The 16,816-nt window shown below is 37.0% G+C and overlaps 1 protein-coding gene across 1 annotated transcript in view; it reads left to right on the top strand.

Moving 5' to 3' along the window:
- LOC107603263 (transcription factor 7-like) overlaps positions 1 to 16,816 on the top strand; it is a 25,191-nt gene that overhangs the window by 2,098 nt on the left and 6,277 nt on the right. Inside the window, exons 2-6 of the mRNA XM_016296027.1 lie at positions 6,586 to 6,664; positions 9,057 to 9,143; positions 13,492 to 13,608; positions 15,048 to 15,101; positions 16,560 to 16,722. Of these exons, the coding sequence (XP_016151513.1) occupies positions 6,586 to 6,664; positions 9,057 to 9,143; positions 13,492 to 13,608; positions 15,048 to 15,101; positions 16,560 to 16,722 (500 nt within the window). The remainder of the gene's footprint in view (positions 1 to 6,585; positions 6,665 to 9,056; positions 9,144 to 13,491; positions 13,609 to 15,047; positions 15,102 to 16,559; positions 16,723 to 16,816) is intronic.

Here is a 16,816-nt window from a genome sequence, read left to right as displayed (position 1 = left end):
ACGCGCTTCAGCTGTGTGTCAGTCAGCGCAAGCAGCAGATTGAGTTATTTTTCACTGCTTATTGCAGTTAATAACTTTATTAAACATTCTGCACGTGCCAAATACGCGATCGCATGCTGTCTGAGAGAGGCGCTTTCTGAGTGTGTGCTTTGTGTGTCAGTCAGAGCGAGCACCGCATTGAGTTCTTTTTTTTACTGCTTATTGCACTTATTAACTCTATCAAGTGCGTCCCACTCTTTTTCTCATTCATGCATGTTTCCTTGTTCATCAAAGGTGTATATAACTATTAAGTAGTACTATGTTACGCAGATACGTTTGCATACCACTGAACACACGATATAGCAAAATGTCTAACGAGAGACACTTTATTCTGCGGTAAAGGTATATACCGTCATACCGCCCAGCCCTAGTATACAGTATACTTCATGTCATGTTTGATACACAAATTTCTAAGGCTTTGATCATCAAACTAAGCACTAAACATTTTACGGAGACATATTATTGGAGATATAGAGTGACGACTGATATTTGTCATTTTATGTAAGTATCTGTTATACTGTTATAAAGATCTCATTGATTTACATTACAAGCATTAGAATTTCATCACTTTTTGTCCATAAAAATATCATTATCTATATTTTTTTGCTCAGTTTGATTCTCTAAATAAAACTAAGCTGTTTTTCTTCCAAATTCTCATTATATCGTAATACTGTATATGAGCCATAAAAGCCTGATATATAATAATTATAATAATTTAATAATTTATGCATTTAGCAGACGCTTTTATCCAAATCGACTTACAGTGCATTCAGGCTATACATTTTTTGACAGTATGTGACATATATCTCATATGATAACACAAAAACACATAAGCAAACCTGGCCTTATTTGTTGGATGACTAGTTGTCTAGTCAAGTGTCATTACCCATCTTTACTACAGCAATGAGTTCATTGCACCTACTTAACTGTGAAATTGATTGTTGATAAAGTAAATTGAGTAGAAATTACAGATGCTGGCATATTTCCCAGTGGCTGTAGTTTAAAGGGGTCATGAAATGAGAAACCAAAATTCCCTGGATCTTTTGACATAATAGGTCATTGTATTATAAAAACATCCTGTAAGTTTCAGAACTCAAAACTTTGTCGTTAGTCTAAAATCAGCTTATATTGAAGGCAGTCTGCCAAAACGACAGTTTGTATAATGTTCACTCCCTGTTTAGCCCCGCCCACAGATTCTACATCACTGCCTGTTTAGCCCCGCCCACCGATTCTACAACACTCCCTGTTTAGCCCAGCCCACCAATTCTACATCACTCCCTGTTTAGCCCCGCCCACAGATTCTACATCACTGCCTGTTTAGCCCCGCCCACCGATTCTACATCACTCTGTTTAGCCCCGGCCACCGATTATATAGCACTCTGGTTAGCCCCGCCCACCGATTCTACATAACTCCCTGTTTAGCCCCGGCCACCGATTATATATCACTCTGGTTAGCCCCGCCCACCATTTCTACATCGCTGCCTGTTTAGCCCAGCCACTGATTTGCACATGTAGCGTAAATAACAAGAGAGGCGAACGCAGATCTAAGCAGAAACCTAACCACCATATATCACCTAACCCTAACACTCCCTGTTTAACCCCGGCCACCGATTCTACATCACTCTGTTTAGCCCCGCCCATCGATTCTACATCACTCTGTTTAGCCCCGCCCACCGATTATATAGCACTCTGGTTAGCCCCGCCCACCATTTCTACATCGCTGCCTGTTTAGCCCAGCCACTGATTTGCACATGTAGCGTAAATAACAAGAGAGGCGAACGCAGATCTAAGCAGAAACCTAACCACCATATATCACCTAACCCTAACCCTAACACTCCCTGTTTAACCCCGGCCACCGATTCTACATCACTCTGTTTAGCCCCGCCCACCGATTATATAGCACTCTGGTAAGCCCGCCCACCAAATCTACATCGCTGCCTGTTTAGCCCAGCCACTGATTTGCACATGTAGCGTAAATAACAAGAGAGGCGAACGCAGATCTAAGCAGAAACCAAATGATAAAGATGCTCTGAAGACAACAAGACGCTGTGCAGTGCCAAGCTGTGGAAAATCCTTCTGATCCTAATGTTAGGAAAGAGTGAATTAACTTTATTTTTAATGAATATCCAGACCGCGTCAGTAAGAACATGGTCCTTTGTTCGCTTCATTTTACAGCGGATTCGTTTACAAACAAGGTACAATTTGACGCGGGATTTTCAGAAAGATTAAAAACTAAAAGCTGTGCCGACTGTAGTGGATCCGACAGTAATGTCACAACACAAGTGTGAGTTACTGCTTTTATTACATGCTCACTATTGCTTTGTCTCTTAAACAGATCATTTGATATGAGTATTATATGCGCATTTAACCTAAATCACAGCAGCATCCATCTATATCACTATATCTATATCATATTATAGAAATTAGCCTCTGACTAATGAAGCAGAGCAGGATTTACAAGCTTGTTTTGACCTCACTGATTGGAGCGTTTTTGAATCTGCTGCCACCGATCTGGACGAGCTCACAGAGACTGTAACATCTTATATCAGTTTCTGTGAAGACATGTGCATTCCTACCAGGACTCATTTAACCTACAACAATGACAAACCATGGTTCACTGCAAAACTCAGACAGCTCCGTCAGGCCGAAGAAGATGCTCACAGGAAGGGGGATAATGTCTTGTATAAACAGGCCAAACTCACACTGGAAAAGGAGATCAGAGTGGCAAAGAGGAATTATTCAGAAAAAATAAGGATTAAAATCTCTTCCACTGGCTCCGCATCAGTATGGAAAAGTCTAAAAGAAATCACCAATTACAAGGTTTATATATCTGTGTTTTTTGTTCTGTCACTGTCATTCTGTTACACTGTGGAAGCTTCTGTCACGAAAACAAATTCCTCGTATGTGTATACATACCTGGTAATAAAGCTCATTCTGATTCTGATTCTGATAGCCACGCCTATTCAAAAAAATAGTTTTTTGATCTAAAAATCTTGCTAACATTATAAGTGGACCTCAGAGAACAGTACAAAATAAAAAACAGAGGCAGTGCATGACCCCTTTAAGGCCTGTTGATGGGCTCGACTGTGGTCAGACACCTGTCCTCGTGTCAACTCACTTCATTGTGTGTGTAAGTCAGTGAACTGTGGCAGACTCAACCACCGTGACCCGACGCGCTCACATGACGATGTTGACACGGGTCTGAAATGTGTCACGACTGTACATCCAGGTAAAGTACATGGTGGAGCATGAACCGTGAACGTTTGAACCTCTGGCACTTACTGTATGTGAAGGGTTTACGTTTTACTGTACTTTGTTTGATATCTTGATGGTGTTTTCTCTGTGCTTGCGGTCCAGTCATCTCAGGCATCGGTTTGATCGGTTTCACTTTCGCGCAGTGGATCGTGTCTTATATTGAAAGACTGTTTTAAAGGCAGCCTGTTTTCTGTTCATGTTTTCCATCAAGAATTGCTCATTTTACCTTCTGTCGGCTGCGCTGGGAATGTTTTGACGGCTTGTTTTGAAAATGAGTTATTATAAGAAATGTTAACTTGCAGTCATGACCAATAACTGGGGTTGTGTGCTTTCAGAGAGGATTCTCACACGATGCAGAATTGCAATTTGAATTAAAGGAGTTAAAATTAAAATGGAAAGAAATTAATATACTGTATTTGTCAATGATTCATAAATGAAGTCTTACAATATATTTTAAATATATCGATGCAGTAATGGACCATAATCGATTATAGCCTACTGACGTCATTCGCATACGCGCTTGTCACGCGAGTATTAAAGTATTACGCGATTCACACTCCTAAATTACAGTAATGAGCAGAGGCTGTGCTTAATTATCTTAAAGTAGAGATAAACCGGAAGACATAAGAAGATCCAGTTATGACATTTTGATTAAAAATGATGTTGTCAAGTACTGTGAAACATAGACACGGATGAATCGTTCACGAGAAGATCTATAAGATGCGTTTAGAATCAGCTTTTGTCTTGAGGTTTTGGAGAGAAGCGTGAGCTGCAGGTTCTCAGGTAGAACCCATCGACTCGGTCACATTCCAGCATGGCAGGTTTATTGAGGGTTCGCGTCACGAACAGGCCCAGAGCAAATGCAAATTACAGTCATCATGCAGCATTCTTCAGCAAACACAGGTTGCTCGGGTCGCTCTTAACTGCGGGGTGCTGCGTACAAATGACTTCCTGCAGAAAAGCACAGGTAAAGTACTTTGTATGCTTTGTTGTTTTCACAATTATAAAATCACAGAATGCCATCAAGATGGTTGTACCTGCAGACCACATGCAAATTCAGTCTTAAAGCCATAGATTTACATGAAAATATGAAGCCGTTCTGAAGAAAACCAGACGGCATTGCAATTAAATCTGTAATCTCATCTGCGTCTCCTCTAGAGCTTTAGAAGACGTCTCAACAGTGTCCCGAAGTGTGCTCAGATTTGCCTAAATGCCAATCGAAGGTCCGAGATCTCAATATGAGCTGCTTTCCAGCTCTGCACTCCTACTGTATGACAGCTACTGACTCATTTCTAAGAAGGCATTTTTGGAGAAACATCTGTTGATGCTTAGATTAATCATTACTGAAAGTGTCCTGAAGATATGAAAGAGCGGTCTATAAGAGAGGTTATGCTGCTTCTGAATGCTCTTGACTGTGTTGTGTAACTAAAATCACTCAAGAGTAGGACTCTGTGATTTCTGATGATGCTGAATCCAGTCATAAAAATGGCATTTACAGTATAATGCACAGAATGGCACAGAATTTCCCATCTGAACACATGAACTTCATCTCCAGAGCTGCTCTGAGAGTCACTTCAGCAGCATTTCACAATTTCCTTTGAGAAATACACATTAAAACCCCAAGCTCTTCACAGCAACCCGCCAAACTAAAAGTCAGAAATGCATTGCCGTTGTGCAGTAGTCTGTACTTCTCAAAGTAGAAATGAGCATGTAATAATTTAACATTTCAAGGAATCTCACTCAATTTTTCTTCCATGTTTTAATTGAAACGGTAAGCCTAAATACAAACGCCAAAAATTAAAGGAATCATTACATTTTCATTTGATTGCATTTTAAAATGTTAATTGTTCATGTTTTATACATTTATTTTATTACCACTGTTTTTGATAATAAATGTGTATTAAATCATAAATCCAGAAAAATGTATTCTTATAATTAATTAAATAATTTAATTTGTAAATAAAACATCATATGGCTCTATTTTTGTTAATAATAATAACAATAATATTTTGTTAAATTGTCATTGTTTTTTTAATCAATTGATTAGACATGCTTTTTGCAAATGAAATGAAATTAAACTATTAAAAATAAGTGGAAAATGTATTTAGGTAAAAAATAAAATGTAATTTGGGGAAATTACATTAGGCTGTATTACATTATTTTCATTAGGCTATAAAAACTTAGTTTTGTTCTATAATGTAAAGACTATTTTTTTAAATATATTTATTAACATATATTATTTAGTTTAAATAAAAGCTGTTTTTTTAAAACTTTTTATTCATTAAAGAATCCTGAAAAAAAGTATCACAGTTTCCAAACAAATATTAAGCATGCACAGCTGTTTCCAACATTGATAATAAAGCAGCATATTATACTGATTTCTGAAGATCATGTGACACTGAAGACTGAAGTAATGATGCTGAAAATACAGCTTTGATCACAAGAATGAATTATATTTGAAAGTATATTAAAATAGAAAACCAGTATTTTAAATTGCTATAATATTTCACAATGATGCCAACCCTGAAACAACATACAGAACTACCACATTTTGCTTGCATCATATAATAATTGCTGTTAATAGTGTTCATCGTCTGTTTGATTACGTCTTTAATTTTTCGGTACATTTCTGTCATATGTACATTAACTGACAGTCACCACTGATAAGCTACCACTAAATAGTGTAGAAACTTAATTTGCTGTAAAGTTGCTTTGCAACAATTTGTATCATAAAAAGCGCAATATGAATATGACCTTTTTTCTGTATTTTTGATCAAATAAATGCAGCCTTGAGCAGAAGAGACTTCTTTAAAAAACAACAAAAACAGTCTTCTTTCTGATACAAAAAAACAACAACAAAATTATTCAACTTTGACTTACTAAAATAAAAATGAAAATAAACACAGATTCAAACTATGAGACAGTATCTCGATGATACTAAAGTAACACGGGTCTGAGCGCATTAAAGCACCTCAGATCTTTCTGATCTCCTCTGGGGTTTTGAATGGCAGTCTATGGAAATAAATACATATTCAGATTAGTGGTGGCTCAGTATTGGAGTTTAATGGCTGAATTGTGAATATTCGGTTTGCTTTCAGTGAAACTGCATTTCTTAATCATTTCTATCACCTTTCACATTGGCTCCATGTGCAGCGTCACACTCGTTAGCAGTAAGTGCGGGGAAAGACGCTGGGCTCTTTGTCTCTGGCCGTCTGGCCGGGGTTCGAGGCTGGTGTAATGGCAGGTTCCCAGCGTGTTAATAACGGCCGTCCTCCTCTCGCTGTCTCACAGGTGTTCACAGGCATCAGTCGCAGGAAATCTCCGGTTTCTACTCGCTGCCTCAAGGCCAGATCACTCCGTCCATGAACTGGTAAGACATCTAAAGTCAGAGAGTGCACACATCTCTCCTCGTATCTGCTGATGAAGGAGAGCATCCCAAACCAGACTTGAAATGCGAAATGGCCCAGTATGTCCTGCCCTGTACATTTACACTCTTAAAAATAAAGCTGCTTAAAAGGCTCTTCACAGCGATGCCATAGAAGAACCATTTTTGGTTCCACCTAGAACCATCTCTTTCTAACCTTTTTATAATCTGAAGAACCTTCTTTCGTTACAAAGTAGCTTTAGTGAAACAGAAAGGTTCTTCAGATGTTGAAGGTTCTCTATGGAACCATTTAGACAAAAACGGTTCTTCTATGGCATCGTGAAGCACCTTTATTTTTAAGAGTGTATGTGTGCCGCAACTTAATGTAATAACCGTACTTGTGTAAAAAGTTGTATACAATGGAATTGAATATTATGTATAATTTGATATAATGGTCATAACGCAATAATCTTCTCCAATCTTGAGCTCATGTTGTAGTTTACCATTGCATAGTCGGTTATTGCATGAGAAATGTGTAGAAACGTATAATAAATTCATAGTTTATAATCTTATGGCAGCACGTAATATAGTTGTTCCAGTTTTAGTTGTATTTGTTTAATTGCAATTGTCTTTTTTTGAGTTACTGATTTTAAAATATAAATCATGAATATTTAAGTATTCAGTAAGTAGTTTAGGATGAGATTTAAATTTAAAGGGATAGCATTTTTTGTTATTTCATTAAAAAGGTGATTATTAAATTTGACAATGTTTTAGTTGCACTCATATGTCTCGTAATGTAAAAAAAAAAACATTATTCCTTTATGAGTTTAACATTTTGTTTTTCAAAATATTACTTTTTTAATATCTTGCATCATGTGCCGTTATTACATTGTTCATTGCTGATGTTAATCTCTATGGTCTTGTGTGTGTGTGTGTGATAAATTGGCGAGCTGATTTGGAGAGAAACTCAGCTGATGTTGTGTGAGTGTCAGATTGATCGGACAGATGTTTTCATCATGCAGTGTGTCGGAGGATATATATATTCTGTCGGTGTGTGTGTGTGTGTGTATCTGGTGATTGAAGCCGTGTGTCGGTGTTGATGGTGTCTTGTTCTCTGTTAACCTGACGTCTGTCAAGGCCTGAGAAAGCACGCTGTCACCTGGAAACATTTCTGTCAAGAAACATGAATAGTTCACCAGACGTTGTACTGCCGTAAAGTGAAGAATTGAAAAAGATCTGCTTTTCAGTTAAGCCCCGCCTTCTTTGATTTGATTGGTCACCTGGAACATTTGGACATTGACGAGCGCTGAAGCAGAGCAGCCTAGAAATGTAACAACAAACGTCAAGCATCAAGAGTACAATCAATAAATATGTAGGCCTACATTTAAGATGTTTTTGAATTGCATATGAATCCGTTGGCTGAAAACTCATCTCTTTTGAGCACTTCCTATCTATTTGCCTCTTTAAGATGAATCGATGTATTCCCCAATTGTAAGTCGCGTTGGATAAAAGCATCCGCTAAATGAATAAATGTACATTTGGATTACACATGACTAATTCACTAAAAACAAATAGACTCACTGTGATTCATATCTGTTTATCGTACATAAATTAAATGGGTCAGAGTTTTTAATATAAACTCAATAACCAGGTTTATGTATTTATTAGCAATAAATCCAGTTAGTTTCAATCCCATGCATTTAATGACTTGAGTATCACAATGAACAGATTGATTCTGATTTGAATAAATGCATTTTGAAAATCTGATGTTTGAAATCAAATCAAACAGATGCAAATAGTTCATAATAAACTATGCCCTGATTTGTTTGAGTGCCTGACATACAACAAAATAAAAGTTTGTTAAACCCGCTTTATCCAAATGCATGAAAATTTTAAATTTAGGCTGAAATATTTTTTGAGTGCATCGTTTGAATAAGTGTGTATATATATATATATATATGTGTATATTTATTTATTATTATTATTTTTTTTTCATTTTATGTATTTATTTATTTATTTAGCGAGTGAACTGTACATATTTACTTTCCAAGGGCTGTATTTATTTATTTATTTTTTTTTTTTAATTTAAATTTTTTTTTATTTTGTTTTTTGTGCATCAAGTTAAAAAGTATATATATATATATATATATATATATATTAGTTGTAATTTTATTTTCGGTTTTAGTTAAGTATAGTTACGGCCCTGCGTGATCAAAAAAGCGCTAGTATTAAAGTTGAGCGTGTGCGTTGCTACAATTGTTTTCAGAGAGGTTTTCTGCCTCCATTGGTCAGACAAACAGTTAGCCCCGCCCCAAACACAGTGTTCAGTGTTTGGAAAGCAGTTGAGTCTTCAGGAAATCCACCGCCGGGGGCTCTAACTCTGTCCCCCGACCCGCAGGCCCAATCAGCCTGTCTATCCTCTGCCCTCCTGCGGCTTCAGACAGTCCTTCTCCTCCAGCCTCCAGAGCAGCTCCTCCTTCCCCAGGTACAGTACCAGCCCTCACCTGTGCTTCCCCTGACGCTTCAGCCGTATGTGTGTCGCCGCTGAGCTCCCGGTCACGACCCCAAATACTGCTAAACTGAGCCACGCTGACAGGAACGCTCCGGGTTCAGCTCTGCAGCGCTCTGATTCAGACTTTATTCAGCTAAAACTTGTCCTTTGAGCTTGTAAGCAGTGCAGTATAGTGGTTTTACATGGTTGTGACTCGAGTGGAAACATGCGACTCTGGAGCACAAAAGCAGTCATAAGGGTCCATTTTTCGAAATTGAGATATATACATCATCTGAAAGCTGAATAAATAAGCTTTCCATTGATGCATGGTTTGTTATGATCGGACAATATTTTGAAAATCTGGAATCTGAGGGTGCAAAAAAATCTAAATATTGAGAAAATCATCTTTAAAGTTGTTCAAATGAAGTTCATAGCAATGCATATTACTAATCAAAAATTATGTTTTAAGATATATTTATGGTAAGACATTTTCAAAATATCTTCATGGAACATGATCTTTACTTAATATCCTAATGATTTTTGGCATAAAAGAAAAATGAATAATTTTGAGCCATACAATGTATTGTTGGCTATTGCTACAAATATCCCCCAGCGACTCAACACTGCTTTTCTGCGCCAGGCTCACAAATTGAAAATAACTTTGCACACTAAGTGTAAGTTTAAGTGGTTCTGACTAGCGATAAAAAGATGGACCCTTTTCACAAGACTGTGTTGATGCGTTTAACAGTCATCAGCATCGTAAATCCTCGAAAGTTTTTTATATTTTTAAAAATGTATGAACATTTATGACACTATAATTTGTATTATATCACCTTTGCATCAAATTACAAAAGAAACCTATGTTTCTATGTGAGAGACATCGTTCTCTCCTCCGACTGCCGTTATCAGTCTCTCTCAAATTTGTTCCCTTTTATTGAAAGTCCTGAAAACACTATCGTGGAGTTTTTCTTTTGCTGTTTGAGCAAATGGGAATGCAAGAAATACATTTGCAGTACTCTCCCATTCACCGCTCTTCAAGTTAACTCAACGAGGACGACTTCCGCTGCTGAGAAACACAGACATGTGAAAAAGGTCCATTGCCAGCCAATCAGAATCCATCCTGCTTTAAAGAGCTTGAGCTGTTACGTTTCAGACAACAAAACTGCAGCACGCTTGCAATAAACAATGTTACTGTGATGTTGCTTGTTATAGCTCTCATTATTTGTGTGAACAGGGCTTAAGTTAATGCAATTTCCCCCCCGTTTTTCAACTCGGAGTTATTGAATAAACCCGGAACTCTGCTTTAATTACAGTTACGAGAGATCATGCTATACTGTGACTGCAGGCACAGATAACATGCGTTAATATGCAGATACACATTAAATATCGTCCTTATATTGGTAGATCTAGTAGTGGTTGTAAACTAAGGAACTCTCCTATTGTGCTGTGTGTCAATTTGACCCATATTCAATTTTTAAACAGCTTGAAACACTGGTTAAACTTGCTTTTAAGATATATTTATGGTAAGACATTTTCAAAATATCTTCATGGAACATGATCTTTACTTAATATCCTAATGATTTTTGGCATAAAAGAAAAATGAATAATTTTGAGCCATACAATGTATTGTTGGCTATTGCTACAAATATCCCCCAGCGACTTAACACTGCTTTTCTGCGCCAGGCTCACAAATTGAAAATAACTTTGCACACTAAGTGTAAGTTTAAGTGGTTCTGACTAGCGATAAAAAGATGGACCCTTTTCACAAGACTGTGTTGATGCGTTTAACAGTCATCAGCATCGTAAATCCTCGAAAGTTTTTTATATTTTTAAAAATGTATGAACATTTATGACACTATAATTTGTATTATATCACCTTTGCATCAAATTACAAAAGAAACCTATGTTTCTATGTGAGAGACATCGTTCTCTCCTCCGACTGCCGTTATCAGTCTCTCTCAAATTTGTTCCCTTTTATTGAAAGTCCTGAAAACACTATCGTGGAGTTTTTCTTTTGCTGTTTGAGCAAATGGGAATGCAAGAAATACATTTGCAGTACTCTCCCATTCACCGCTCTTCAAGTTAACTCAACGAGGACGACTTCCGCTGCTGAGAAACACAGACATGTGAAAAAGGTCCATTGCCAGCCAATCAGAATCCATCCTGCTTTAAAGAGCTTGAGCTGTTACGTTTCAGACAACAAAACTGCAGCACGCTTGCAATAAACAATGTTACTGTGATGTTGCTTGTTATAGCTCTCATTATTTGTGTGAACAGGGCTTAAGTTAATGCAATTTCCCCCCCGTTTTTCAACTCGGAGTTATTGAATAAACCCGGAACTCTGCTTTAATTACAGTTACGAGAGATCATGCTATACTGTGACTGCAGGCACAGATAACATGCGTTAATATGCAGATACACATTAAATATCGTCCTTATATTGGTAGATCTAGTAGTGGTTGTAAACTAAGGAACTCTCCTATTGTGCTGTGTGTCAATTTGACCCATATTCAATTTTTAAACAGCTTGAAACACTGGTTAAACTTGCTTGTCTTTCTTATTGAGTCATGAATGTGCATGCAAGGTTTTGACCCCGTAGGTGTGTTTTGGAAAGCATTTTGGTGACTACGATTGTGTTGGGAGTCAAATCGGCCCCCTTTTGGTTTCCATGCACTTGGACAGATTTTCATATCGGCCGTTTGAATAACAGCAAACTTTCAGGTACAAAAACAGAAAACTGTAGTTAGTACAAATCTGATTTTATATGCTGCCATGCAAAAGTTTGGGATCAGTAAGATTTTTTATGTTTTTTTTAAAGAAGTCTTTTATGCTCTTAAAGGCTCCATTTATGCGATCAAAAATACAGAAAAAAATTAATATTATTACAATTTAAAATAATGGTTTGCTATTTTAATATACTGTAAAATATAATTTATTCTTGTGGTCAAAGCTGAATTTTCAGCATCATTACTCCAGTCTTCAGTTAGGAAAGAATGTAAGCCTTTACGATCACTTTTTATCAATTTAATACATCCTTGCTGAATAAAAGTATTAATTTCTTCCCCAAAAAACTTTTGAACAGTAGTGCATATTGTTACAAAAGGTTTCTATTTTGCACAAATGCTGTTCTTTTTAATATTTTATTCATCAAAGTATCCTGATAATAAATCGGCATATTAGAATGATTTCTGAAGGATCATGTGACTCTGAGTTATGATGCTTTGATCACAGAAATAAAGTGTAATAAAACAGAAAACTGTTATTTTAATATTTTACAATATTACTGTTTTTTCTGTATTTTTGATGCAGCCTTGATGAGCAGAAGAGACCTCTTTAAAAAAAAAAACATAAATATATAAAGTCTCTGAGAAGCTGTAATAGAGATTACATTTTTGCATGACTCTTTAGTGTTGATTTTTGTCATAGAGCATGGAAACCAGTAGGGGCCTATTTTGACACAAATGTCGTACCCACAACACAACATGAAAGTTAATAGCTGGTCTCTGTGGAAATGACCGATCATACGCTGTGATCCTTTGGTTGCTTTTTCATATTGAAGTACTTTCTTGTGGTTCACATAACGTCCAGTCAGAAAGTAACCCAGACGTCTATTGGGTACGACTCAATCTCTTCTCGGGTGTTCTTCAAGCCGTTTGTTTGTTTGGTCAGCTCGGTCTCAAAGTGGATTGGGTGAGGCACCAACCCATCGCTGTGGCTTTTCCCATCAGACGTCAACTGTGATCAAATCCTTCCTTTGTAACCCAAAACCCGAATTAGATGAACAAATCATGTTAATATGCTTACATGCAGTAATAAATCCAAGCTGTGGAGATGGTTTCATTCGGATGTCAACAGACGACGCACATCTTTGTTCAATTCTTCTCGTGTCAAAGGCACAAATCCAAAACCGAGTCTGGAGGGGACGCTTTGTTGAGCTGGAACCCTTTCTGCTGTCCTTTCCCATCAAATATTAGTGCTGCTGTAGAGCCGGCTTTGAGATGATATTTGAGTTTGTGTTGAATGCTTCAGACGGCGTGCTTGTTTTCCCTCCCCAGTATGTGCTTGCGGCGCTTCGGCGGTGCAGATAGAGCGCCAGCTGCTGGTCACATGACGCATTGATGCTTCATTACAGTTTTTTTTTCAGCTGCTTACACACACACAAGCTTTACTCGTCACACAGTTTCTGAAAGCTGACACTCAAACACCAGAAGCACACACCAAATCTACAAAACCATACGCTAATTCTCAGACTTTGACTCGACACTTTTTGCAAATCAGGAAGTTTCTTGATTTCCTTTTTTTGTGTGTGTGTGTGTGTGTGTGTGTGTGTGTGTGTGTGTAGGTTCTCTCATTCTCTGATGCTTCAGTCCGGCATGCACCCTACAGGCATCCCACACCCCGCGATAGTGCCTCCGTCCGGCAAACACGAGCACGACCAGTTCGACAGGAGCATTTACACGTAAGTCCTCTGATGCTTTCAATGAATAGTGCACAGAACAGACCTGGGGCCTCATTTATAAAACGTGCACACGCACTAATTTGATCTCAAAGCCACGGGAACATTCATATTTGTGACCCTGGACCACAGAACCAGGCACAAAGGTCAATTTTTTAAATTGAGATTTATACATTATCTGAAAGCTGTATGGTTTGTTAGGATAGGAGGACAATATTTGGCTGAGATGCAACTATTTGAAAATCTGGAATCTGAGGGTGCAAAAAAATCTAAATATTGAGAAAATCATCTTTAAAGTTGTCCAAATGAAGTTCTTAGCAATGCATATTACTAATAAAAAATAAATTTTGATATATTTACGGTAGGAAAATTACAAAATATGTTCATGGAACATGATCTTTACTTAATGTCCTAATGATTTTTGGCATAAAAGAGAAATGTATAATTGTGACCCATACAATGTATTGTTGGCTATTGCTACAAATATCCCCCAGCGACTTAACACTGCTTTTGTGCTGCAGGCTCACAAATATAAACGCAGTCTTTGCGTGGAAAAGTGCTTAGAGCCACGTCAGGGTCTGAGCAGACATACACACTTTTCCTTGTGCAGCCATGATGATGATAATAATAGTAATAATAATAATAGTAGTATTAGGCATGTGCATTTCGGTTAATTTTCCTGACAGATATCAGATGCTGGATAATTGTTTAAGAGTTAACAGACAAGATTAGAATGTTAAATAAAAACTAAATTAGATTTTAAAAATTACGCGTTAATAATGTCATAAATGTGCAAATATCACCATAAACATAACATGAGTTTTGACATGCCGTCATGCATCTGCCGCACTTTTGTGAACGGAAAAAACGCAATAAAATTGTATATTAAATAAATAACACGAAATATGTTTGACTTAAATAAAACGAAATTTTAAGCAAGTAAGCTGCGCTGAGTTTTGGTGTGTTTCTGTGATTCGCTCCATAAATTAAAAAGAACCAAGAGTTAAAACGGCATCCTGTTTTTCTGGATGCTACAAATTAAAGCACGCTATTTTATTTTATTGTGAGTGTACACAAATAAAAGCCCAACTTTGGCCTCACTAAAGTTCTTTTTCCGGCTGCTCGCCATCCTCAAACAACTGTTATCGACGGTGACTGATGCTCTTTTATATGCTAATGACATTAATCTTTTTATAAATGAGGCCCCTGGAAACTCTTGAACCCTTGAAGTTAGTTTTCTGAAATTTAAGCACATGCAAATATCATCCCAGTAGTTTATTTCTATGTTTGTGCCATTTTTTTAAGTGCACACATTTTGGTCTCAACACCAAAAATGCAACGTCTGAACACAGTTGACTCGGACGGGACTAGTTTTCCTGGAGGACGTACTTTGTGATTTTAATCCCATCTGAATCTGTGTTTTTCTTCCATAACCTCTCTAGAAGTTCTAGAGCAAATTACCTTCTGTTTGGTCCTGTGAGATCTGGAATTGCCTTGTGAGTTTGCACCCCTGAATAAAAATACTTGACACAAATCTGATTCTCATAATAAATTGTCCATGTCTGTGGGACTAATTATAATACCTCAAATACCTCTGTTTGTGTGAAATATATCCAGTGCTGGGTAGATTACTTACAAAATGTAGAATTTCAAAAATTCCAGATAGTAAAGTAATCCATTACATTACACGTTTGAGGTAATCTGACAACTTTTTGATTACTTTTAGATTACTTTTGACCTAATGCATTAATCACATTGATTTAAATAAGATAATCTTGTAGCATATTGATGTAAAATACAAAGAAAAAGAAAATATATTACATTTGCTCTTATTAACAACATGAAGCGCATTAAAAAGTTTCCCAAACTGGGGTTCATGAAGGAATTTGTGAATTTAATGAAAGGCTAATATTTAATTACATCATTAAAATAAATGATTTTTAAATAATTGATCATTTAAATATAAATTAATGTGTTCATTGGTAGTTGATGCAATGTTGAAATGTTGAGAAAACTTATTTTTCAAGTTTAAGTTTAAGTAAAACTTAATAAAACGGAAATTATTTTTGTAAATTTCCGTTTTTGTGTAATTATATCCATCTGACTAGTGTCTGGTAGAAGACTGGAAAACTCGTAGGCTATTTTAGAAAGGAAGATTGGATATTAGGATATTAGAATAATTTATTGCTTTAATAAGAATAATATGTAATCATGTAATTCCTAATAAAGTAACTATAGTCTGATTTCAATTATTTTAAAATATAACTACAAGTACTTAATTTTTGGAATCTGATTACGTAATCCACATTACATGTAATCAATCACTACTCAGCACTGAATATACAGTATTTTTGTTTAATATGAAGTGTTAGATCAAGTCTCCACGTCAGAAATTTCAGATCTGAATCCCGTCACCGAATTCTGCCCAAACCCAGTCAGCGAAGTCTTGTCTGATACCCAAAACCCGTATTAACAGTCTTCTGTCAGCCGAGAAGTTGACTGAGACAGCCAGAGAAGAGCAGAAGAGGAGACAAGTGATGATGATAACAAAGGAGCGGAGTTTATCGAAAAATCGTGGTTGCGTATGTTTCAATTCTCAGACTTCATCTGACCAGAGCAAATGCAACAAGTGTTATTACACTACGATCGGTAGCAATGGAAAATGACTGCTTCACAACAACGTCCCTCTTATCATGAAGACAAATATCCCTTGAAACCACACAATCATAAGACAACAATGGGAAAATAATATCAAATATAATAATATAATATAAGTGACTAATCAATGAAATGAGTATATAAGTGGTTTAAATTATCATTATAGATGAGAGATAAACATGGGCTTTGTGCCTTTGTTGATTTCGAGTAATGGGACGCCCGTCCAAACATCTTATTAACTATTGTTATTTGTATAATGAAGTGTTTTTCTCTTTCTTCTTCATCGCGTACCTCAGCAAATCTCATGCAGAGTTGAAGCGCGAGAAGGAGCCCAAGAAGCCGGTGATCAAGAAGCCGCTGAACGCGTTCATGCTCTACATGAAGGAGATGCGGGCCAAAGTCATCGCTGAGTGCACGCTGAAGGAGAGCGCCGCCATCAACCAGATCCTGGGCCGACGGGTGCGTTCCATCCGCTTCATCTGCTGTCAGGATTACTGTCTGTGTGTGTGTGTGAGAGAGAGAGTGAGAGTGTGTGTGTGTGTGTGTGTGTGTG

The sequence above is a fragment of the Sinocyclocheilus grahami genome, unplaced genomic scaffold (genome assembly GCF_001515645.1).
Source record: "Sinocyclocheilus grahami isolate Dianchi unplaced genomic scaffold, SAMN03320097.WGS_v1.1 scaffold343.1, whole genome shotgun sequence".
NCBI classification, from domain to species: domain Eukaryota; kingdom Metazoa; phylum Chordata; class Actinopteri; order Cypriniformes; family Cyprinidae; genus Sinocyclocheilus; species Sinocyclocheilus grahami.
This window is presented reverse-complemented; position numbering and strand designations above follow the sequence as displayed.